The 24215-nt window shown below is 44.8% G+C and overlaps 2 protein-coding genes across 3 annotated transcripts in view; one reads left to right on the top strand and one right to left on the bottom strand.

Annotated features, from left to right (window-relative positions):
* Nucleotides 1–2093: 2093 nt before the first annotated feature.
* On the top strand, nucleotides 2094–16510 carry col9a2 (procollagen, type IX, alpha 2). Its single transcript, XM_037474417.2, has 32 exons — nucleotides 2094–2263; nucleotides 3170–3244; nucleotides 4093–4128; nucleotides 4237–4299; nucleotides 5582–5635; nucleotides 5843–5878; nucleotides 6616–6639; nucleotides 6746–6799; nucleotides 6909–6962; nucleotides 8363–8413; nucleotides 8504–8560; nucleotides 8694–8747; nucleotides 10111–10164; nucleotides 10265–10318; nucleotides 10766–10819; nucleotides 10940–10993; nucleotides 11115–11168; nucleotides 11263–11316; nucleotides 11412–11465; nucleotides 12167–12211; nucleotides 12308–12361; nucleotides 12476–12529; nucleotides 12608–12661; nucleotides 12742–12813; nucleotides 13126–13161; nucleotides 13281–13325; nucleotides 13757–13789; nucleotides 13930–14076; nucleotides 14149–14203; nucleotides 14345–14533; nucleotides 14622–14699; nucleotides 15094–16510. The coding sequence occupies exons 1-32, from the start codon at nucleotides 2192–2194 to the stop codon at nucleotides 15297–15299; spliced, it is 2076 nt and encodes a 691-aa protein (XP_037330314.2). The 5' UTR covers nucleotides 2094–2191; the 3' UTR covers nucleotides 15300–16510.
* A 411-nt stretch (nucleotides 16511–16921) lies between these two features.
* Nucleotides 16922–24215, bottom strand: part of col16a1 (collagen, type XVI, alpha 1) — a 46952-nt gene continuing 39658 nt past the window's right edge. For both annotated transcript variants that reach the window (XM_037474379.2, XM_062558697.1), the window contains 21 exons: nucleotides 24111–24164; nucleotides 23933–23986; nucleotides 23804–23848; nucleotides 23637–23690; nucleotides 23520–23555; nucleotides 23372–23434; nucleotides 23212–23283; nucleotides 23061–23114; nucleotides 22895–22939; nucleotides 22048–22092; nucleotides 21772–21825; nucleotides 21570–21623; nucleotides 21437–21487; nucleotides 21261–21350; nucleotides 21123–21158; nucleotides 20962–21006; nucleotides 19263–19457; nucleotides 18970–19033; nucleotides 18667–18840; nucleotides 18482–18559; nucleotides 16922–18189 (listed from right to left, as the gene is read on the bottom strand). In XM_037474379.2, coding sequence (XP_037330276.2) covers nucleotides 17996–18189; nucleotides 18482–18559; nucleotides 18667–18840; nucleotides 18970–19033; nucleotides 19263–19457; nucleotides 20962–21006; nucleotides 21123–21158; nucleotides 21261–21350; nucleotides 21437–21487; nucleotides 21570–21623; nucleotides 21772–21825; nucleotides 22048–22092; nucleotides 22895–22939; nucleotides 23061–23114; nucleotides 23212–23283; nucleotides 23372–23434; nucleotides 23520–23555; nucleotides 23637–23690; nucleotides 23804–23848; nucleotides 23933–23986; nucleotides 24111–24164 — 1557 coding nt within the window. In that variant the 3' untranslated portion in view covers nucleotides 16922–17995. The remainder of the gene's footprint in view (nucleotides 18190–18481; nucleotides 18560–18666; nucleotides 18841–18969; nucleotides 19034–19262; nucleotides 19458–20961; nucleotides 21007–21122; nucleotides 21159–21260; nucleotides 21351–21436; nucleotides 21488–21569; nucleotides 21624–21771; nucleotides 21826–22047; nucleotides 22093–22894; nucleotides 22940–23060; nucleotides 23115–23211; nucleotides 23284–23371; nucleotides 23435–23519; nucleotides 23556–23636; nucleotides 23691–23803; nucleotides 23849–23932; nucleotides 23987–24110; nucleotides 24165–24215) is intronic.

Raw genomic sequence — 24215 nt, 5'->3', positions numbered from 1 at the left:
CCGGGAATTTAAACATGAGAGGGGAGAAAAGAAACGGAGACACATCGCAAGGGGCTGAGACAAAATGGGCGAGGCCAATGTTTTTCTTGCCTGTTTTTCGGGAGTCTGGGGAGTCTGGGGAGTCGTCAGTAATGAGAAATACAACAACTGAGTGATGATGATTCGTTTCGGTTTTTCACCCGTGAGAAGATCTGCACCGCAATTTGTTTTTTTTGTTGTTGTTGCAGATCTGTCGCATTCCCATGAATTTGATCTCTCAATTTCCTGAAATTCAAATAACAATTGGTTCCCCGTCGCATTATCTTTCAACAGCAGACCAGCGTAAGTAAGCCGGGCCTCAGTAGATGAGAATCAGACAGTTACCTGAGATGCAATTTGCTAGCTTGTGTTCACTGAAGGGGACCTGATGGAATTGTTAAAAGTCTTAGTTCAACATTCTGGAAAACGTGCTTCTTTACTTCTTTGCCAAGAGATGAAAATACTGATTCCCCTCTCAGGTATTAGAGCGATATATCAGACATCACAAATAATTCTCACGGTGTGCATCGCCCAAAGAGGTGTGCGATTTGTTATCGGGGCATCACACAAGGCGATCCAAATGAACTGAACCACGCCAACAATACCCACACACACACACACACACACACACACACACACACACACACAGTACATACAGCATAGTAATATAAAAGCTTATGTTAATTATGATTATTGAAATTTGTATAATGTCCTACAGTTTCAAAGCTTTAAAATCAATGTCAATCACATTTTAATGTTTCTTAACATATGCCATCAAATGGATATTGGGGTTCAAACCAAGTTTGTTCTGGATGTTGCAATCTTCATTTGCTTGAGGAAAGGGACTCATGAGTATTACAATAAAAATGCTATTATGTAATTTGGATTTTCAGTTTTCATTCAAACAAGAGAAAAGCACCAGAGATTATTTATTTGTGCACCAACTTTTGGCTTAGAAAACTCATTTTGAGGTTGGTGAAGATTTTTAGAAAGATATCCAATACACACAATACTCTTTATAACCAAGCCATGTGCCTGTATGTTTAATTTGAATTCTTTTATTTAATTAGCAATCCTCATTAAAAAAGAATATCACATGAAAATAACTGTTCACCATGCAACAGTTAATAGTTAATCATTGTGGGCAAAGTATGAAAAAGGGCCGAGCAATTTGAGTTAGTGTGATGGATGCAGTGTAGGTGATATTGCGCATAACAATTCCAATACAAAGGCCACCACTGAGCCGGTTTCCTAATTCATTTAATGGGGTCTGTTGAGATTCCTTGTTGTATGCAATAAATCTCAATTTGCTAATAAATGCATCTCTTAGCATCTTCAGTTTTGTCTTCATCATCCATGAGATCAAATGTATTATGCCCAGTTGCAGCAGTGAAGGCCTCCACAGCAACTAAGCTGCTCTGCAGACTTCTTCATTTGTATTTGCTGCCATCTAGTGGACATAAAGGAAAATGGCCGTGTTTGGCGTAATACAATGTCGGCACCGTAGGGGTCACTACTTCCATTTCCACCAGTCTTAGTTTACTTTGGATTACAGTACCGAAACAGGCACTAACATGCGCTTAGCAAAATGACCACTAGATGTCACTAATAACTGAAAAACATAAAGATTGAGTTGTTGAGCAAGTGTGTTATTTTCTTGCTTACTTTCTATCCTGTTTAGGTGCTCCAGGTTTCCTTCATTGATCTATTCCTGCAGCTTTGGCAGGAACTTGATTGCTGCTCAGCCCAATTTGGCTTCACAACTAGGTACCTAACACGCTAAAAATGTGATAATCAACCAATCCAAAAAGTTCCCTGATCCCCCAAATTGAATGTGAATTCTGAGATGTACCGTGTGTGCTCTATATACTATATATATATAGGTGTGTGTGTGTGTGTGTGTGTGTGTGGTTCCCACATGGTTGATGGGTGCAGAGAGTATTTTTTTCTTCTGCGCTCAGAGGCCCACTGTGGGGCAGGATTACACCTTTTCCTCAGTCCTCTTCCCTCTCCACCCTCAGCTCTCTCCTTCCTCCCCCCACACCCCCCACCCCGTGTTTCTCAGACAGCTCTGCTCCACCAGTTGTGCTCTGCGTCGGGCTGGAGAGGAGTAAGAGAGAGAGAGAAGAGAGGATTCGGTAAACCGAGGAGAGACCGACAGGGGAGAGGGACCATGGCTGCTCTCTCTGCCTTGCTGAAGACCTGGGTGATACTGCAGACCCTGTGCCTGGCGCTGGCCCAAGTGGTGAGTGGACAAGGGGAGGTTGAGACCCTGCTGCGCTGCGGGGTTTAGCCTCTCTCATTCTTGGGGTCCGGACCGGGATTCGTGGGACCCTGGGACGGGCCGCCGAACCTTGCGGGTTGTCTGTGGACTTTTTATCCTCATAGGTGTTGAAGATTTAAGAGAGGGGTGCGTCTGAAGGGTTTGTAACATTCTAGGTTTTGTCGTTTGGTGGTGCAAGATAATTTTTATGAATCAAGATTGAAGGTAAAAGTTAAGATTTTTTATTTTTTTTCGTGGTCGTGGCAGAGATGGAAATCAATGAGCTAAACTTAAACACACACACACACACACACACACACACACGGCCTGAAGCATGCACAGACTGACTGTGTCCACTGACACTTTCCCTGTTCAAACAGACACCGACATGCAATCTACTGGACCCAGGTTCACTCTTTTGGATTATTCACTTTCTACACTTCTTCTGTGCAAATCAAGTAGTGGTCTCTGATCATCTGATGGACTGACAGAACATCTGAGGACATTGTCAACGCCAGCTGAGGGGACAATGTGATGTGAGGATAGGGGGGAGGGGGTCAGGTGGGGGTTCTTTGGAGTAAACAGTGCCAGTCTCGTGACACCTCCTTCCACATTCCTCCTCATTCCTTTGTTTTGGTTGCTTTTTTCGGGTGTGATGCTTTCCCAACCCTGATTTGAACGACTCAATGTAGTTTTCTCCTGTTTTCACTTGACAAATTAGCTAAAATATATTGTATAGTTTTCACTTATTTACTTTTACTCACCAATTGTTCCTTTTGCTGTTACACCTTATTATGTGACCATGATGCTCATTGCAATGTGTAACCCTTGAAGATGGCACAGCGCTGGGAGACTCTTTGACATGACATATCCCTGCCTGTGTTTCAGAGGGGTCCACCTGGACCTCAAGGCCAAGCCGGCCCGCCAGGCCCCTCCGGCACACCTGGGTCAGACGGCATCGATGTGAGTATCCAGCAGATTTGTCACAAAGGCCGTCATTGTGCTGGAGAAATAGCAACTGCGCGCTGCAGTACCGGAGTCTTACCAGCAGGGGGTCGCACGTATGAAAACACCTAGGCACAAAAGAGCTCTGTTCCCAGCAGTGAGAGGTTGTCTTTGAGAAGGGACCCTCGCCTCAATACGGAGTTTGTGTCACAGTAATGTGATACATTTGGGCTACTCTCAGGGTTAACTACACACAGGTTGTGTGCAAACTGCCACTACAACCACAGCGTTGCTTCCAAGACTCACAATACAAAGTGATTAGATGTTGGATTTACAGGTGAAACTCGAGAAATTAGAATAGCGTGCAAAAGCTCATTACTTTCAGTAATTCAACTTAAAAGGTGAAACTAATATATTAGTATATATATATATATATATGTATATATATATATATATATATTATATATAGCCATAATCATCAAATTATATCAAATAAAGGTTTGAAATATCTCACTTTGCATGTAATGAATCTATATAATGTATTATTTTCACCTTTTAAGTTGAATTACTGAAAGTAATGAGCTTTTGCACGATATTCAAATTTTTCGAGTTTCACCTGTATATGGATCAGCTAATGAGTTTTACGGTTGTACCACCTTCCTCATATTAATGTGCATTTTGAGTTGAGACTGATCGATTGCTGAGTCACTGCAGCTAGATGTATGACGTTAAGGCAGAATTCACCTGAAAGCCGTTCATGGCATAATCACTGTTTGAAATCTTCTGGCAAAGATGGCAACACAAATACTGACCTAACACAAATACCACTTCAGAAGGGTTAACATCTCCAATCGGTTTCTCTGCAGGGAGAAAAAGGACCACCTGGGCCCCCGGGTCCACCAGTAAGTTTGTACCAGACCAGTTTGGTTTCATAATACAAAACGGTTAGCATTTGATTCATCTCGATATCTACATTGGCCGTGACAATATTTCTCTTTTGTTCATTGTAGGGACTGAAGGGAGAGCCAGGAGAGCCAGGTCCTGATGGAGTAGCAGGAGAGAATGGCATTGATGTAAGTACACTGACTGATGTAGGTGTTTGGTGTGTGTGTCTGTATGTGTGTGTGTGTGTGTTTTAGAGAAAGAAAGAGACAGAATGTGAGGACGGTGAAAATTGAAAATACAGTTCTAAGAAGCTGTTGATCTAAAGAAAAGTTTGGAGAGGCTTAGTGGTAATTCAGTAAAATTTGAAAAAAAAATAAAAATCGCCAAGCAAAGATGAAACAACAGCAAAACCCAGCGAATGTAAAAGAATCCCGATTTTACAGAACCGGAACGACCGCCAGATATCTTTTATTTGACAAAATCAAATGTTTCTGAGGATGTTTGGAGCCAAGTTATTACTCTGGTAAAAGAAAATAAACAGTGACCCATTTATTTATTTATTTGGACGATGGATCACAAAGGTCAGTATGAATAAAAACGACAAGCTAGCCAGGAACAACATCTATTGTGTTGTTTGAATCACTGCAACCTTCCACGCATGATGACACATCTGCACCACGAGTTTTGGGAGGAACATTTGTTCTGACTAGAAAGTTTTGGACCCGCTCTGTGGGCTTATGATTTAAACCACTGCACATTTAGTACTGGGAGGCATTCAAGTTCATGGAAAGAATCAAAACTCAAAGTCCACTTCTGCTTGTTTGTGACGCTTCTGCACAAAAAACCTACTGTACAAAGTCATTTATATATTAAGGGCCCGATTCTCTGATCTATTGGTTTGATGTTTGAACACAGGGATTTTAGGCTTATTTTACATTTTGAATGATTAAAAATGTACCGTGCAAGACTCAACTAATAGCGTTGGGGACGGGACATTCTAGGTGATGTGGTTAATGCACTTCATGTCAAACCCATTAGCCCGTGCCAATATAACTGTGATGAATATAAATTCTCCAGCATTGATTCACCTCTTTTGACTGCAATTGTGGTGCAGCCTCCGTTGCTGCTTCACCTTTGGCTTTTAGCATGTGACCAAAAGGAAGCAGGCAAACACATGCACCCACATGCATTCCTCTGAGATTTAGCCAGTAATCCGCCCTGGAATCTCAATCTCTGGTTGTTTTCCTAATTACCGAAGGACAGTGTCCGCTCCGATCAAATGTGTAATTAGCTGAAATGTAAGGTGATTTTAAGCAAGGCGTTAACTTATTAGTGTTGACTGACTGTTCGACCTCTTTCATGCCATTTTAATGTTCTTTATATATATATATATATATATATATATATATATACACACACACCTGGAGCACATGGGCTTGCTAACATGTCCTTCCGTCCGTCCGTCTCCAGGGTTTGATTGGAGCGAAAGGCGATCGAGGTCCCACCGGGAGCCCGGGGCCTAAGGCAAGTATCTGAACCTCCCACATCATATTTCATAACGCCACATCATGTCTAACAGGTGTCACTCGCACGAGAAAGACGTCTCTGGGTCCTGCTTCTTGTGACATTGATGAGTTGAGCATGACCATTAAACCCTGCTTACGAGGGAATGACAGCGTCCTCTAGTTGTGTCACCGCTGGAGTTACATTGTTGTTCTCTGTTGCCTGCAGGGTAAACCTGGACCAGGTGGAGAGCCTGGACCTCCTGTAAGACATCTTTTTATTGTTCTACTATGAAGTTCAATGAGTGAAAATCTCACATTTTTAAAGAAAGTGTGTTGGGGGAAATACCCAGATTCATTTTTGAAGTCAAAGTACTGTTAGAGGGAAATTATTTACGTATTTGTTCTTTATTGCAACGTATTTTGCAAGCTTGCATGCTATTTTTATATTAACTAAAGGAGTATAAATGGGCAGAAGTGGAAATACTAAGGTTAAGCCTCATATGTAAACATTGCACATGGTCTGTCATACAAGCTACTGCCACTAGATGGTGCTCAGCGTCAGTCTATCAAACAGCATCCTACAAACTGAGTCCTGAGTCATTCAATGTCATGCTTGAATTCAACACTGTTAGTTAAATCCCTTGTTTAGCATTAACAGGCCTCGTGTCTAGAGGCCCGGCTCGTACACCAAGCTGCCTCACGCTGCCTTGGACTTGGAGATCCCCGCCCTGTGGGCTGTTCTTCCTCCAAGACGGCTTACTGATTTAATTACTTTGCTCATAATTAATTCTGAGTCGGAGCAAACATAAAACTGATTGCGTTTCTGTGTATTTGCCCTTCTGGAGCACTGTTTGTGCCGCGCTTCGACACTGTACATCCGCATTAATGAATTACTGCTGCCATTATTAATTGGCTTTCACAAATGTTAATTGATACTTTGACGGATTGGTTCCACTTGTCGTACAGTAGTTTAACCCCTCGCCTCTTCTGTCCACGCAGGGACCCGGCCTTCCAGGACTATCTGTAAGTAGCTTACTTGTTGCTTGATTTGCCGCTTAATGGCTTTGAGGTGTGGGAATCAATTTGTGGCTGCATTGTTTTAACTTGATCCCCCTGTCCCTCCGTCTAGGGCGCTCCAGGCCCGATTGGTCTTCCCGGGGAAATTGGACTATCTGGTCCAAAGGTAGCAACGCGTCTACGGTTCATTATACTGCCTTCATGCAAATATCTCGTATGCAGGTCACAAGCTACCAGGACTTTTACCGTCTTGCCTTCTCTTCGGCTTCGTTTAGGGTGGCGCGGGATCACCTGGACCTCCAGGACTTCCTGGGCCTCCCGGCAAGCCAGTAAGTGTCGGACCAAGGATACAGCTCTCTGATGATTTTTAAAGGAACAAAGATGATGTTAGTGTTAAAATGAGAGGTTGGAGTAGGGATGAATAAAACAACAGGAGTATTCTTTGTACAGCACACCACAACCTTGTGCACCACCTGAGAACGGCTACAACTACCCTCTTATTTTTTTTCTCCACCATATCAAGTTCACAATCTCGTCAGGGTCCATTAACCTTGCACAGTAAACGACTGGCACATATGTATAGCCCGACTATGTTTCTTTACATACACCCAACATTCACCCATTTACACACCGTGGTCCGTAGTATCGTCCCCAAACACATGTTCTCCCCACTAGCGGACTCGCAGGAATATTCTGAGTCACAGCCCAAGATACGGTACTGTCTCCAAATTCAACACAGTTAATTGGATATAAAAATGCAGCAATGACAGCACTGGTATTATTTGAGAATTTATAAGATTTGAAAACCATATATAGGCCAAATAATTAAAATATATATATATATATATATACAATACAATCAAACGTATTTAATGAAGGTTTAGTGTGCTCTGTGGAGCATTTTACATCACAATAAAAAATCCTCTGGTGTTTAAATTATATTTGGCATATCTCGGCTGTGATTCCTTCTTGTATTAGATAGACCTAACAATGCTAATATATCTGCACTGAGCTATTTTTGGCTTGATGCATTAACAGTGAATAAACCTCTGCTGTTGGGATGAACTCAAACTTGATCACTGTAAATCCTGTCATATTAAATTAAAAGAGCTTTTCATTCAGTCAAAAAGCACCACAATCTAATTTTAGCAGTTTACTCAAACAATCCAAGGGCGTAGCACCGCGCATCACTTCCGCTGATCCTATGTGGATGTTCTTCAAAACAAGCAGCCATTAACGTGCTTTTAGAATGCACCGCATGATAACAAAGCGCCTCGCACAGCCAGGGCTCCCCGCTGCCCGGGCAGCTTCCAGCACACAGCGAGTGATGAAGTGCCACAAACTGTTTTTGAGCGCTACGCTTTCACGTCTTTCCTCCCCACGGTGTACGCAGTCCCCTGTGTGCATCTCGGAGTGGTTCCAAGGAGGGGTGTGTCTTCATGGAGACTGATGTTCCCGAACCCAGGGGAGTGTCTTTGTTTAGCTTTAGTGCCATCCTAGGATAAATAAACCCCCCCATTAGATCAGTGGGCTGTCTCATCCGACTGTAGCAGGAATACATCAGCCCTCCTCAGCTACTTTACCTCCTAACTCAACCCAAGAAACAGAGAGGGGGATATACAGAGGGAGAAAGAGAGAGAGAGAGAATGCTGGCTCAGCTCATGGGCGCCTAGCAAACGGTAAACAGGTGACTTTCTTCACCCATCTACCTGTTATCCTGTCCATCTAGGGTCCTCCGGGGAAGTTCATTGGTGGAGAAGAGGGAAGCGCAGACTTCCAGGTGAGACCCAAGGACATCCACGTCACTACAAACCTGTTTTGACACTACTTCGCTTCACGTAACCCATGTGTTTCCCTCTTTTGTCAACAGTGTCCTCTTAACTGTCCAGCGGGACCTAAAGGGCCCCAGGGACTGCAGGGAGTTAAGGTGAGAAGTTGGCATTTCCCCTGGAGGGATAAGCATACGTCTTTTTTCTTCTTCTTCTTTTTTTTAGCATCAATGATTGTGTTGCATGACAACATTTTATCACACACACCGCTGACTGATTGCTGCCCTACAGGGACACAAAGGACGGGCCGGTGTCCTCGGAGAGCCCGGCAGCATCGGCAAAACGGTGAGCTGCACAATCACGCCTGGAGCCGACTCACACATGCACGCGGACACCCACACATGCACGTGTTGCACACACAGCCACCAGCAGGGGTGAGGATTAGCTTTAATGAAGCCCCACCACCTCCACCACCACCCTCTCCCCCAAGAGGCACAGGACTGGCACTAATCTGGCTGCGATTAGTCTGGCCCCGGGCCCGTGCCCCTGCAGTCAGCACGCGGCGCTAGATGAAAGGGGCGGTGAAGAGCCAGGTACACGAAGGAAAGGATGATAGTCAGGTGAGAGCCCTCTCACCTTGCCGCATTAAGCGCAGCTAATGAGCACGCAGCGGGGCTCCCGAGCGGCCGGAGCCTGAGCAGGCGCCAGGAATTGGCCTGTGATCTTCTCGCTCTTTAGACACTCAAAGAAACGTCCTTTTACTGCTCCTGCAAGTCAAGACGGGCATTTTCCCCGAGCAAAACCTTTTTTTAGGCCAAAACACAGATACCCTCTGTGATAAATGTGCTCTATCATAGCAGGAGCAGCATTAATGCGTTTTTAGAACGCTGGAAATAAGACTAGAGCAGCTCAAACTGGCACAGGCCTCGTTGCTCATTGGTTGATGCCCATGGCATGATGGTGAGGGTGGTAAACGAATGCAATCAGCTCCAAAAAGTGTTTATTTGTTATTTTTAAATATCTCCTCGTGCGAGCTGTCCTTACAAAGCCCTGGCTCACCAAATGAGAAGCAGATAAGGGGACTGAGTCCAGTTTTTCTTCAGAATAGTCTCACCAGAAGGAAAACAAGAATACAGGAACCACAAGTCACTGCTGTGAGACATTAGCCGACTGGACTTACTTCTTTGGGTTGTTGTTTGGGTTGTTGTTCACAAAGTCTGTGGAGAGAAAAACACGCCTCGTTGTTTTTTTCACAGTTAGTTAAGAAGCTTCAGAGATGTTGGGATGTTAGGTAGGCCCGTCTTTTAAACTGCGGCCATGTTAAGATAATCACCAGCAGTCTCGAGCAATTTAAGAACCAGACATCTTCTCACTTAACTCTCGGCAAGAAGCCATTCGAGTGAGTTTTCTCAAAATGTTCAACGGTTTCTTTAAATACACAAATAAACCAGTTTGAACTGTTTTAAGTGATGATGGTTATTAGACCAGCTTCTTGCTGGTATTTGACCGTTTGTATGACCAACTTTAAGCTGGTTTTGTAACAAACTTTACCAGAACAACGTTTCAACCGTAGACTAGTTTCAACGGGTTTTTTTCGTCCGGTTCAGGAGTTTCTGGATCAAAGCGTCGACTTGCACCAAATATTAGATCTCAGAGCAGCACAGAAAGAGAATAAATAACCAGCCTGTTCTTTCCTTTCCTCCATCAGGGTCCCAAGGGAGAAGTGGGCGTCTCCGGGGAGCAGGGCATCCCGGGACCTTCGGTATACACAAAATTCCTCTTTCTAGTACTGTATTAGTATTGTAGCATCAACTCCGTGTCTGGTCTCCGTTGGAACCTGTTTTTCTCTGCTTCCCTCCAAGGGTCCAATGGGCCTGAGAGGTTATCCAGGAATGATGGGTCCTAAAGCAGAAGCAGTGAGTACCAACCTTTGATTGACCTTGTTCTCCATTGGCACGTGGGTGATCTCATTCTTAGAGGAGCACCAAGGAGGCACATCCAGACCTGCCCCCACTAGGCAAACATCATCCATTACCGGCAATGGGGACATATGGAAATGATGCTAACACAAATCTCTCCCCTCCTCTAATGAGTTGAGGTTGTCTGGGTCTACGGTGCCTCCATTTGTAGTTAATGATCCACGGTAGCCATCCGTCTTACTGCTAACGTCTGCCGCGTTAGCCAAGTTAGCGCCCCGGGCTTAATGCCAGAGAATGAGCCGCTGGCGTTCTGGGTAGCTCCAATTAGCGAAGTGAGTTAAGCGCTAATAACCCCTTTATCGCAATGAATAGCAGACTACCACGACTTAGCATCCTCAGCATCCTCTCTGATCTAAAGTGATTGATGATTTTGTTTCCCTATAGGGGCCCCGTGGTTACAAGGGCATCAGGGGACCCGTGGGAATACCTGGGCCTCCTGTAAGCACACACACACACACACACACACACACACACACACAGAGATGTGGCTACTCACATTGAAACAGGTATACCTGCAGTACACCTAAGCTACTCAAAGTATCTCTCCATTATGTGTAGGGTGAGGAGGGACCTAAAGGACCACCCGGAGAGGCAGGAGACATGGGAGACAAAGTAGGTGTTTTTCCATTGACGTGTATAAGCAGGACAAGACAGATGATACAATTCTCGTCACTTCAAACGGGGCATTGAAAATACATGGACATTATCTTTTTTTTACCTTTTTTTTCTGCAGGGGGGCCGAGGCATCCAGGGCCCACAGGGTGCGGTTGGCAAAAAGGGAGAGAATGTGAGTGAAAAGACAATTTTGTTAATGCACCACACAGTGGTGTTCAGAGAGTGTGCCAAATTAAGTCCACTCACTCATCCGCCGGCTTTTTCAGGGTCTGCCGGGTATTGATGGAAAAGATGGTACGCCTGGTATTCCAGGGATCAAGGTAAGGGTTACCGGCGCACGGTAATGATGAGAAACTCAAATTGCAGCAAAATTTGACAATTTCTTCTTCTTCTATTCAATCTTTTTTTTTTGCAGGGTGGCCCTGGCCAGGCCGGGATGCCTGGTCCTCCTGGTCCTCAGGGAGCAGCGGTGAGTGATCCGTCAATGTTGCACATGCAAAGAAGTCGGTTTTATAAAGGCTTGTTGTCACTCGGAACACGTTTGGGGTCAAACTGGTATCCTCCTTCATTCAAAAAAAAAAAGCCAGTACCGAGACTGGGAGAAAAACAGCGTTGTCAATTTGGGTATGTTTTATTTTCTGGGCACTCATCCAAACAACAGTGACCCTGTGACCCACACTGTTTTAGAATTTAAACCACCTTGAAATAGCATTCACCCTCCCACCGCCGGTGATTTATCACAATCAGACCAGTGGGTATAGTGTGTGTACATTTGTGTGTGGTTAGGTTTGTGTGGGTGTCACTCTAACTAAGGGGTAATGGAGCATGAGATGCACACTTTTCCGTATGGTCATTGCAGTGACACCGACCCTGCTGCAAGCTTAAACACCAGAACTTACGCTGCGCTATGCTGTGCTGTGATATACCATCACACACACACACACACACACACACACCCACAGAATCACTGCAGGGAAACCTGCTGCTAGGTGTATCGCACTGCAACTCGGCCCGTTCTCATGGCCATGATTACATTAGGCATTGTATTGCACCTGCATTCTTTATACATCCACCTGCATTACTGGTTGCATTTTCAGGTTCGTTGTCTGGATTCCAAACTATGAAATAAACCGAAAGCGATTGTTTAATTCTTGTTTATTCTGTCTGCAGGGATTGCCTGGCAGCCCGGGACCAAAAGGTGGATCTGGAGCAAAGGTAGGTTTCACATCATATGTTTTATTGAGCTTTCCGACTTTCGTGAAATGATCCTCCTGGTATGTCTATTTTTGATGACTACTCATGGCTTGTTAGGGAGAGCCTGGACCTCGGGGTCACGTTGGCATGACGGGTGCCCCCGGACATCTGGTAACACACACACACACACACACACACCAAACATATATGTTTTCAAGTATTCCAATTGTTGCTATTATATTGTGAAGCAGGGTGAATCATTGCCCTTTAACTGCATGCCTCTAGGGCGAGCCTGGTCTTCCTGGCGTGGCCGGCATGGAGGGAGTTCCTGGGCCTAAGGTACAAACCCAGAAGTAGCACATGGAAGCATTTAACTGCAGCTATGAAGGCGTTCTTACATTTGCCTTTCTGCTGCAGGGGGACAGAGGCCAGAGAGGAGCAGTTGGGCCACAGGGGATCGTCGGCAAGCCTGTAAGTTGATTATTTGAATTTGTTTTTTTAGCTCTTCTGCAGCTCCTCTTTCCTATATGAATTCAACTGTGTCTCAACAGGGAAACAAAGGAGAGAGAGGACCTATCGGTGTTCCAGGTGCACAGGGTCTTAGCGGCACCAAGGGAGACAAGGTATGTGTGTGTGTGTGTGTGTGTGGGTTATAACATTTCATTGTTATTTAGTTACCCAGACTTGTCCATTGGGGGCAGTGTTTACCCATCAATATACTAAGTCATAGCAATCCATAGTAAATCACTGAATGAAGCGAGCACTATAAATGATAATGTGAGCATCCTAATCGTACTTGTTTTAGAAATGAGACATCTTTCTTTGTGATATGCGGTGTCACTGGCTTGAATCAACATTTAGTTGTTGTTATTTTTGGAGGATTATAATCGTGTCGTGAGCACAATTACACGTACTCAAAATGTATGTCTTTCCAGGGCTTCCAAGGAAAAGTGGGGTCAAAAGGAGACGATGTGAGTCGCAGTTATTTCTAGCCGGATTGAATTTATCTCATGATGGTGTATTTCCATTCGGCAAAGAAATATTTGCTGTATCCTCTTTATCTTCATCTTGTTCCCTCCATCGCGTTTAGGGTGACCCCGGCGTTGAGGGATTGGCTGGCGAGAAAGGTGAAAAGGTAAAAGCGCACACCCACAAAGCCTAAAGCCGTTCAGAAACTTTTGTTTTGTAAAGAAACGCAAAAGTCTCAGGATCTACAAAATACTAAAACTTTCTGGATTTAGACGAGCCGGTTGTAACATTGGGCTCCGAAGGCATCAAAGCAAAGTGATATGTGGCAGAAAATGTTGCAGCCGCGCAGAAGTTAAGGCGGAGAGGAAGTCTGTTTGCGAATTTGCATCCAAATCCCCATTGTAGTCAAGATGGCAAATGAGCTATTTACATGACAGTGAGGCAATGATGCGTGTTGGCTCTTTTGAAGCAGCATTTTTTCCATATTCATTTACAATATTCATTCTTGAATTCTCGCTCAATGGTTGTCTCTGAGGCAGAAACGATAGATGAAAGTGATGAATGTGAAATTGACAAAGTGTCTGTTTGCTGCGACAGGGTTTGTCTGGTGAACCCGGGCCCAAAGGACAGGTGAGGCTGAACCTGATTTGATTCTGGATGCATTTGTTTCTTACCTTTTTTTTTCATTTCTTTTACATTGGCATCAATTTTCATCCGCCCCCTTCTTTTCTCTGAATATCCTCCCCTCAGTAATGCTCCTCTCTTTGCAGCAAGGCATTAGGGGGGACCCCGGACACAATGGACCGACCGGAGACCCGGGTAAACCCGGCGACCTGGGACCCCCGGGACTGCCCGGGCCCAGGGGGCTCAATGGAGAGCGAGGAGTACCCGGCATGCCGGGCATTCAGGGGCCGTCGGTGAGTCCAGTTCACTCTCTGCGCACAGACTGGTTGTTGGCTCTGTGCTCAGTCTGCTCTTCTTTTATCCAGGGACGTGATACATCTGACCAGCATATTGTCGAAGTGGTCTTGAAGATGCTGCAGGGTGAGCGACTAGACATCAATGTTCCCCTTTGATGCCCATGGGGGAGATTCAATTTTTTCTACTTTTAGCTCCTGAGCAATCACTTCCCATTATCAAAGGTAATTTCATCAAGAAATAATGACGCTGTCTCCTCTGGAACAGAGAGGCTAGCTGCTGTGGCAGTGAGCGCCAAGAGGGCTGTGCTTGGTGGAGCGGGTGTAATGGGGCCTCCCGGCCCCCCTGGGCCCCCGGGGTCAGCTGGCCCGCAGGGGCCGCATGGCCTACCCGGTGCCCGCGGCGTTCCTGGCATGATTGGAGGATCTGGACAGATTGGGAACACAGGACTTAAAGGTGGGAAATATATAATATATAATGCACATTTGAAAGGATAGCATTTTATGCTACATCTGAGGATGCCCTATTTTGTTTTTTTCTCCAGGAAAGAGAGGGGCAAAGGGAGACAGGGGAGATCCTGGTAAACCCCACCCGGGTCCACCAGGACCCCCAGGCATACAAGGTAAGAGATAAAGCCTGTACCTTAGTGGAATATACATGCTGAAAGTACATGCTGGTACTACTAAACAAAGGTTCAGATGAGTAAGAGTGCAGCAACAAGAAATTGAAGGCATTACGGCTTTTTGCCACAGGGGAGTCTGCTCCGATGCATTTTAAAAGCATCATTAACTCCAGTCATTTAAGAGATGCTCTTGAATCAGAATAGAATGGGATTGCAACGGTACATGCTAATTCCAACTGTGGAAAACACACTCACTCGCCCCTGTGCACGCACTTTAAATATATGCACACATACCGCGTATGGTGGGGTGAGGAGACATAAACGTTAGTGCTGTTGGTCAACTCGAACCCTGGGATTCCTGTCAAATCCAATGTCGAACCCTCCCCTTCCACAGGTCCTGCTGGTTTGGATGGTGTGGCTCGCAACGGTAGGCACGGCGAGCGGGGACCCCAGGGATCAGCCGGAGAAGCCGGTTACCCCGGTTCGGCGGGTTCGACAGGCCTCCCCGGCTTCTGCGAGGCGGCGATGTGTTTAGCTGCGTCGGCATACACATCCCCGAGATTACAGGAGGCGGGAAGTATCAAAGGACCTAATGTTTAGAGACCCGGCTCTCCATCAGCGGCTCACCTGGGAGAGAGAGAGAGAAAGAGAGGGAATGAATAAAAGGAGTGACGCCACTCTTCTCTATAAGAAACCATTGAGAACGAAGGTTAGGGGACAATAATAGTGACAGCGCCCCCTTTCTGAAACTGACACCCGGACGTTTTGACTGGTGGGGACATACTCGGATCTCCATCCCCCCCCCACATCGCCATGACAACAGCAGCTCTCACCCAAATCCTTCTGAGTACTGTAGCGTTTTTTTTTTTTTTTTGGGGGGGGGGGGGGGTGATGTCAGTGTCCCATGCAAAATACCCCAACCTTGTTCTAGCAGTGAAAGAGTATCAGATTAATGTTGCACCTCCGTTTCCCAAACCAGCGATGAGCAGAGAGATGAAAAAACCAAGCGCGGTGAAAGGAACATTTCTTTAACACCGTGATCACTTTGAATGGTTTTACATATGCAACATTTTGTTTGAGATGTTTTGAAGTAGAATTTCCATGCTTCTCTAGCGCCATCGCTCACGATGATGGCACAAAAGTGTACAAAAAAAGCCCAATAAATGATGAAAGTGACACACCGTACTGTAAAATGTATCCGTAAGCTTTCAAGTCCTTTATTTAGCAAATGTACGTTGAAGCCCGGCCCGCTCACCAACACTACTCCCTCCACCGCTTTACCCAAATCCCATTTTAGAAAACAACCGGCTTGATCTCGTCCGCTTGTTGCCTGGCAACAGCATACCCAGATGGGCACTCCCGTCTCCCACAATGCAATGCTGTAAATCTTTGTAAATGTGTGTTGATTATTATGTAGAGAAAAAGAAGGGGTTATGAAATGCACCAATAAAAAAAAATAAAGTCCTGTGTTACTGAATTCAGTGAAGATTTGACAGATGTAACGTAAGACAATCAGCCCGAATGTGCTTCTTATGCCACTGTCAATTTTCTACACGGTGTCAGCTATTTTATTTTCTGATCAACTGAAGCTATTTATTGTTAATATAATCATCTGTTAGGGTCCTTTTCTCGGCTACTCAGGTCAAACCCGAACCAATAAAGAAGAACTTTTTATCACATCATTTATCTCTTCTGTACCAAGTGCGGCATGGAAACAAGTCTCAAGTTTCTGTTTCAGCTCCTTTTCTTTTACTTTCTCCCATTTGAAATCTATAATAGTATTAATTTATGCATGTTAATAAAGTCCAGAAGTGCAGGTTCACAGCTTTGGTCAATATCTTTGCATTGGTGAATTTTCTGTCCTGACGAGGAATACGTCTCCATATCTCTAGAGTTCAGGCGTAGCTAATGGCCTCCTTACGCTGTTGAGTCTTTAAAATGAATAACTTTAGATGAGAGATTGGGGTTAAGAGATCTAAACTGGATTGTTTCACCAATAGTGAAAATGTAGCTGACAAAAATATAAAATCAACTACAAAATTTGGTAAAACAATATGGGATAAATGTCAATATAACTTAAAGGAAATGCAACATGATCAGAAAGGTAGAAGCTTGGGAAATATAAAAAAGAACATGCAACAGAAGACGATTGGAACTTGAGCTTTGCTTCAGGTCCCAGTGCTCAGGATCCAGTTTTTTAATTCGACAATAACAAGACAGCGTCTTTCAAAAGCCATTTAATCCGGTTTTAACAAACATTTACCGTGGATTAGTTTGTGAGGAGGTCTGACTGTACTCAAAGTATAAAATGCAGATTTAACTTTGTTGAGATGGCAGTGATTTAAAACATGACCTTTCAGATTTACAAAAATGGTAAAGTAAGAAATAAGACAAGCCTAAAAAAGTAAGATGTACTGTTAAATCCATTTGGGATCATTTGAAGAATATTTTCCCTTTGAGTGCTTGACTGGCTGCTTAGTGGGTTGCATTACAATCAATTAATGCTCTTATTCTCTTGATAAAGTTCCTGTTGAAGCAGAAACCAGTCTATTACAGCTAATTTGGAATGCAGATTTAAATGAGAGGCTTTAGGGTGAGAATATAAGATTTATAATGGGACAAACTTTGGCAACACTTAGAACCTTCTTTACATCTTAAACTGAACACTTGAATTGATTTTAAAAGCTTACAAACCGTAATGAAAATATTCCTTTGGTTAATAACCAACAAAACTGGGTATTTAACTTAGCGTATTTATTGTATCAAATCTGTTGAAAAAGTAGAAAAGGCCACAATATATAAATATTAATATATACAAAACAGTCAAATCTTTGGAAATGGTATGGATGTAAATGTTTGACTTTCTACAGAATTGAAATACATTTCTTGGGATGATTTCTTACACCACAACCGCTAAGTTGAAGTTAAAATGGACGGGATGCCCCCTAAATGGGATCTGGTGAGAAAGATTCAAAGATATCCAAGCAAAGTGCTCTAAAAAAAAATGTAAAAAAAGTAGAAAAGATAATATATTGAAGCAATATCAGTACATTGCAATGAAAATGTGCTGCTTGTGAGTCTTTTCAGGCCTCATTCCAACGGGGCTCGTGGAAAAATGTAACATTTTTGCTTATAACTAAAATCTGTGTGCGTACGTCTGTACAATTCAACAGCAAAGTTACCCCTGGATATCATCTGGAGGTCAAATTTTATGACTTTATAACTAGGTCTTTGGCTTCCTGTTGTCTCTGAAGTCCCCTTAGCTTCAGTCCATCTACTTTATCGCCTCTCGCCCTCTACCAGGGGCCCTTCATAGGTGGGCCCTTGGGGCTGTACTCTACTTGGTGGCTCCTACAGTCTGACGGATTACACCGGCCATCAAGTCCCTTTGTACCAGGCTTGCCAGGAGAGCCAGAGATCCCAGGAACACCCTGCTGGCCAACGGGACCCGGGGGTCCCATCTTGCCATAGCCTTGGGGGCCTGGGACACCTGAAAGAAGGAAGAGAGAGATTGTAATGATCATCACTGTTCAACAACGAATGCTAAGTATCGAGTGGGAGGTTGTTGTGGACGTTAGCGCCTCAATAAAAAGGAAGGGAAAAAGGAATTGTCTGTAACCAAAATGACAGTTTAAATGCTAAACAAACAAAAAAAAACTATAAACAAATACCTCTTTTATCCAGCTCCTAGCTATGGCTATCATTTCAATACTTAAAAACCTATAACAAACCTCTCATTTAGTCATTGAATAATATCATAGATCCGTGTGAGGGAAATTTACCTGGTGCTCCTGGAGGTCCTACATCTCCCATCTCTCCAACACCCTTATCTCCTTTTTCTCCACGTGGTCCATGTGGTCCTACAAGAGAGAGATTACTTGTCTTGATCACATGACCGATGAACCGCTTACGTCACGGTCCCGATGCCTGAAAGCTTTTTTTTTTCTCGCGATATCGGATGGCTCACCAGGTGGCCCTTGGCCTCCCGGGCGCCCTGTTCTGCCAACGTGTCCTGGGATTCCAGCGGCGCCTGGGTTCCCAGGATTACCTGGAATGCCGTCTTTCCCGGGGGGCCCGGGCCGACCCGGGGAGGCTGACTCTACTGGCACCTGCATGCGCGACAGGTAGTAGGCCATTCTCTCTGCAGAAGGGACAGATGTGGGCGAAAAGTAGTAGCAAAAGCAGAGGTGAGAAGTGTAATTATTCTTTGGAAGAGAGCTATTAAAAAAAGACTTCATACACTGTAAACATTGCAAAAAGAACACCTCACCATCAAAGATCTTGATGACCTGCTGGCGGATGAAGTTTTTGACTTCATCATAATTCACAACCGCCTGTTTAAGAGCAGGGAAATTAGGAGAAAAGCAAAAGGTCAAACATTAATCAAGGAAAATCATTTAAAATGAATGAATGATACGCCTATGAAGCTCGTGCCTTTGGCCACGGTACAGACTCTCGGTCTATCCATATGAATCATTCGTGTTTTTTTGTTGTTATCTATATATGTTATTTTTGTAACTGATACGGTTGAATAGATGTAAGTGAAATGAATCTGTATCTCACGTCATTTCCCGGCACCCCTGCAGGTCCGGGGGCTCCCGGAGAACCCTCCGAACCCGGGCTCCCTCTCTCTCCTCTGGGTCCGACTGGGCCAATCATGGGCTGTGCGTCCTTGGAGTGGTAACCGCCACCCCCGGGGGGCCCCGGTCTGCCTCTTTCACCGGCGGGACCTCGCTGGCCCGCTTCTCCGGGTTCACCCTGGGAGAAAAAAACACACACACACACACACACACATCCACACACTCAGTAGCTAAACAACATCAGTGGTAGCTTAGAAAGTAGATGTGAAATGTTGAGGTTTGTACTAAAATATCATAATATAGTATGACATTAAGAGTTAGGCTATTAAAAATCTAATTGTATAAAGTATCCCATGAAGATGTCTTATTAATTTTCTGGTCACAGTACGCATAGTACTTTTATAAAACTTCACAGTTAAGTACGTCTTGGCATTTTTCAGATTTGGTTGAATGACAACCTGCAATTAAAAGGGATTTTAAATGATCTAAACAAAATTACCAAAAGTGTGCAAGTGCATCTGTTTTTAACCCCATTTGCTATGAAGCCCCTGGATCTGATCCGGTGCTATCAAATGCATTCAGAAGTTAAATGTTAAATAAATTCCACCTGCGTGCAATTTAAGTGGGCGGATGAAAAGAAATGCTTCAAGCAAACGCTTTCCTCAGCCCACACTTCCATGAATCTCAGCTGTGTGCAGTGTGAGGCATTACTCTCTCCCTACAAAGAGACGCTCTGCTGTAGCACTTTCGGGCTCTTAAGGGTAATTGTTGTTCTCCTTGTTGCCCTCCTCACCTGCCGATTTGACCCCGTTCTGGGAGGTGAGCATTGCTGCTCAAAGAAATGTTCAGTAAAGTAGGTAGTATTATTTTTATTTTGTCATTGGGTACTTGATGAATAAAAACCTCAGTGTAGTTTGTGAATAAATCATTATAGTAAGATAGGTATAGTAAATGTATGTGGCTAGTAGGTTAAAATATAGTAGTAGTATATAGAATGTTGGTTAATAAATATGTATGTATGCAAGCAAGCATGTTAAAATATAAGTATATAAGTCCAATATAAGTAATAAATTCCTACAAGAAATTTAATTAAAAATTGACTTGAGTAGGTACCATATACTGAAGCCACAGAGTGAATAATTAACTATTAGGTTATTCCAAAATTGACATTTCTGCTTTAATCTTCAAGATTTTAAATGATTAAAAATGTGTAAAAATGACTGAAAATGAATGAAAAAAAATCTGATTATTATCCCCTTATTGACGAATCTTTTTTTCTCTCTCTCTCGTTTTTTGATTTGTCTTTCCATGCAACAGAACCCACCATTCAGGTTTCTCCCGTGCAGCTAAAGCCACGACAATGCCGTCCTGTCAGCGTGACAAATAGCCTCATCGAACCCCCCCCCCCGCAGCCTTAATAGCATTATGCTAGAGGCAGGAGGATAACTTCATTACCGCATTCCACCTACGGCGCGTCTTAAGGACAGCTCCACAGAGGGCCAGCGGACGGTGGAGAGGGAGAGGGAGAGGGAGAGGGAGAGGGAGAGGGAGAGGTGCAGCGCTCCTGCCCGAGTGGGTTTAAAATAACCGAGAAAAAGGGTCCGTCTCTCCGCAGGTGGTCTGCAGCACACACACACACACACGCGATATTTGGAGCTGTACCACTGCGAGGCGGCGCTCACCTTTTGACCTGGCTGCCCGTTTTCACCCGGTTGGCCAACCGATCCCTTTAAAAAAAGCAACAAAACGCGATTAAAAAAATAATAATAATTGCATCGCGAATAAATCACTCTCCAATATATTTAAGGGGAGAAACAAAAAACACAAAAACGACATTACTTACGTCTTTACCGGCCTCACCATCATTGCCTGGCTCTCCCTAAAAGTCAAATTCAAAGCAGGAAAAAATAAAAGTTAAGAAATGCATATTGGCGTGGAAGCAGCTAGAAGGGAATTTGTAAACGCTGGTTGAGGTATTAACCATGGACCCGGGGTGCCCGGGCGGTCCTGGGGCTCCTCCCATCCCTGGAAGACCTCTCTCACCCGCTTGGCCCTTGTCTCCTGTTATACCCTACAAAGGGAAGATGAAGAATTAATACTGTCAGAATATATATATATATATCTCTCGTTTAGTGCACACAAACACATTTTGCATACCACTCCTGATGGCCCAGGAGGTCCTGGTGGTCCAGCTGGACCTGCAGAACCCTGATGAGAATATCAGACATAAAGTATCAAAGAGGAAAAAAATAACCTTCCACAGTAGCAACCAGACGTGCAATGAACTTACGACGTGGCCGGAGGGTCCAGGTCGCCCAGGAGCTCCCGGGGTGCCGGGGTCACCCTGAAACAGTCACAGATTGACCTTGAGGAATTGTCACAGTTACTCATGACGCGTGTGCTCCTGTGTGGTGCTTGAACGAAATGGGATTGATTGCTTTGGGCTTGAATATTTCACAACATCCAGGAAGAAAGAAAGCCAAAACACTCGCCTCGTGACCCGCCCTGCCCGGTGGTCCAGGTGGACCTGAAGGTCCAGCTTCACCCTGCAGGGAGGAGAACGTAATGAAACAAATAATGGCAGAAGCAGGAATGGAATGAGTCACTCTTCTCCTAGCAGAGGCTAAAATACAAATTAGGCGGGAAAATAACAGCAGCCAGAGCTGGCTCATGAAAGCTATTATCACTTTGATAAAAGAGCTAACCCTGAACGCGCAGGCAATACGAGGGTTGCAATGTTACGCTAAACCGGTGGCTCGTTGACCAACCTTCTGTCCAGGGAAGCCGGAGTGGCCACTTTTCCCTTTGAATCCCTGAGGAGAGACATCAAGAGAGGACGAGATTGGTACAGTATCAAAATCCACAAAGTCAAGGCTGCCAGAGAGCAAGCAGGCGGGTCTTTGAAAATCCCCAGCACCTGCTCTTTTGGTGGAAAAACAAAGCGGGATACAGAGGCTGAGTGGGATAAATAAAAGATAAGAGAGAAGGGAGGCAGAAACGCAGCTGATCCTTTCTTCGCCGACGCTGATAGCGGCGCGCGGACTCGCTATCTCAGAAGATCTCAGAATAAGATGGGAAGCTCAGATGTCTCAAAACGGGGGGGGGGGGGGGGGGTCACATCACAAGAGACATTCTTCACACTTGCAAGACGCAGCGAGGATTGCACGTCGACGTGACTCGGGTGAAACCCCACGAAAATCAATAAGCCTCACGGCGATCCATACGATTGTTTTTGACACAATTTACTTCAGACCGACCACAACTTTTAACCTCTTAGTCGTGCTTCGGGGAAACGGTTGCAACTGGCATGGCCGAATTAAAGAAAAAAAAACCTGATTCAGACATTAATGAATTAAAACCCTATTTTGATGTCTTACGCAACTCTCGATCTCATAATGCATTCTTTTTGAATACACTTTACTCAGAAATCAGAGGGCTGCAAGAGATCCATCACGATTGGTTGAAGGAATATATACATAATCGTTGAGATCTATATGTTGAGCTCTGGTTCGGATTGGCGCGCTCCTGATGCACTAAACACAGTGTACTGCTCCCACCTAACCGAGCAGCTGGATGGAGAATCAAATTAGGTCCAATGTAGGAGGTGATACTTACTGGAATCCCTCGTGGTCCTGCCGGGCCTGCAGGGCCTGCTTCTCCCTGCCAATGAAACCAGCAGACCACGCAGAAGGGTCAACCGTAGCATGTATTTAACCGCGCCAACAACAGCGCGGCCCGAGCGTGCCTTTGAGTTGGAGTGTACTGCTCGTGTGGAACTCACCCGCAGCCCTGGTTTCCCATCTTTTCCATCCAATCCCTCAATGCCAGGGGGGCCCTTTGGTTGCAAACACGGACAGAGGGTGGAAATGATGATTTTTTTTTTTCATACTACACACTCGTGGTCAAGCTCGGATGATGTAACATGCATATACCATCAGTCCAGGGGAGCCTGGAGAGCCCGGGGGGCCAGTCGGACCCTGAGATCCTTGAGTGCCATCATTGCCCTTCGAAAGCAGTAATATTCAGTCCACCAATCATCGTGATTATTTTGGATGCAGAAAGAATTAGTTAAAGGCGTGATGTTCTACTTACTTTTTCACCTTTGAGCCCAGTGGCACCTTCCCTTCCAGTTTTCCCTGCAATACCTGGAGGACCCTAAAAATACACACAAAGATCAAGGACATTCCCTACTACTCCAAAGGCAACTATATGCAAGGGAGCAGTTAAAAAATGTACTTACTGGTGGTCCTGGGAAACCTGGTTGTCCTTGGAAACCCTTGAAATAAAAAAAAGGAATAACGTAAGAATGTGGATTTGATTTTTTTTTAAAGTATTTAAATGCATGTGTTCCACACACCTGATCGCCTTTGGCACCAACAAGCCCAGCCGGTCCCGCGTCTCCTTTAATGCCCTGTGGAAACAGATTGGCTCCAATTATTCTCAGTTATTTTTAAATTTGTCAGAATAAATGAGGAAGCCGAGCTTTAAAGAACGCTTGCGAAGAACTGGGGATGGAAAGCTGACCGGGGAGCCGGCCGGTCCTTGGTATCCAGGGTTACCAGGAGCGCCCTGCAGAGGGGGGGGGGAGCAAGATGTTAGCTGATGATATGCAACATTAACTGCGAATAAAACATTCATAGTGGGATGGCTTACCGATTCTCCTTTCTGACCACTGGCTCCGGGGCTCCCGCGCTCGCCTTTCAGTCCCTGACAAGAATATGGAGGACAGTTAATCAGCAGTGGCCACCTGTCCATCCATTTAAAGCAGTCAGGCTGCTGTCAATCACACACACACACTTCTTTCATAATGAGGATGCGGACGGTGACTTACGTGGAGCCCGGGCGGCCCCATGGATCCTGGATAGCCTGAAGTCCCCGGAAGGCCCTGAGATGGGGATCAGACACCGAATCAAACCTGGAAATGCGTGTTATGATT

Source organism: Pungitius pungitius, chromosome 17, assembly GCF_949316345.1.
Source record: "Pungitius pungitius chromosome 17, fPunPun2.1, whole genome shotgun sequence".
Taxonomy (NCBI): domain Eukaryota; kingdom Metazoa; phylum Chordata; class Actinopteri; order Perciformes; family Gasterosteidae; genus Pungitius; species Pungitius pungitius.
Note: the sequence above shows the minus strand (reverse complement) of the source record. Positions and strands in the feature narration are given on the sequence as shown.

Coding starts and splice junctions, on each gene's coding strand:
- col9a2 (XM_037474417.2), top strand. CDS start 2,192: ATGGCTGCTCTCTCTGCCTTGCTGAAGACCTGGGTGATACTGCAGACC. Junction 8,414..8,503: donor AGGGAAGCGCAGACTTCCAG/GTGAGACCCAAG, acceptor TTTTGTCAACAG/TGTCCTCTTAACTGTCCAGC. Junction 14,534..14,621: donor TGGGAACACAGGACTTAAAG/GTGGGAAATATA, acceptor TTTTTTCTCCAG/GAAAGAGAGGGGCAAAGGGA.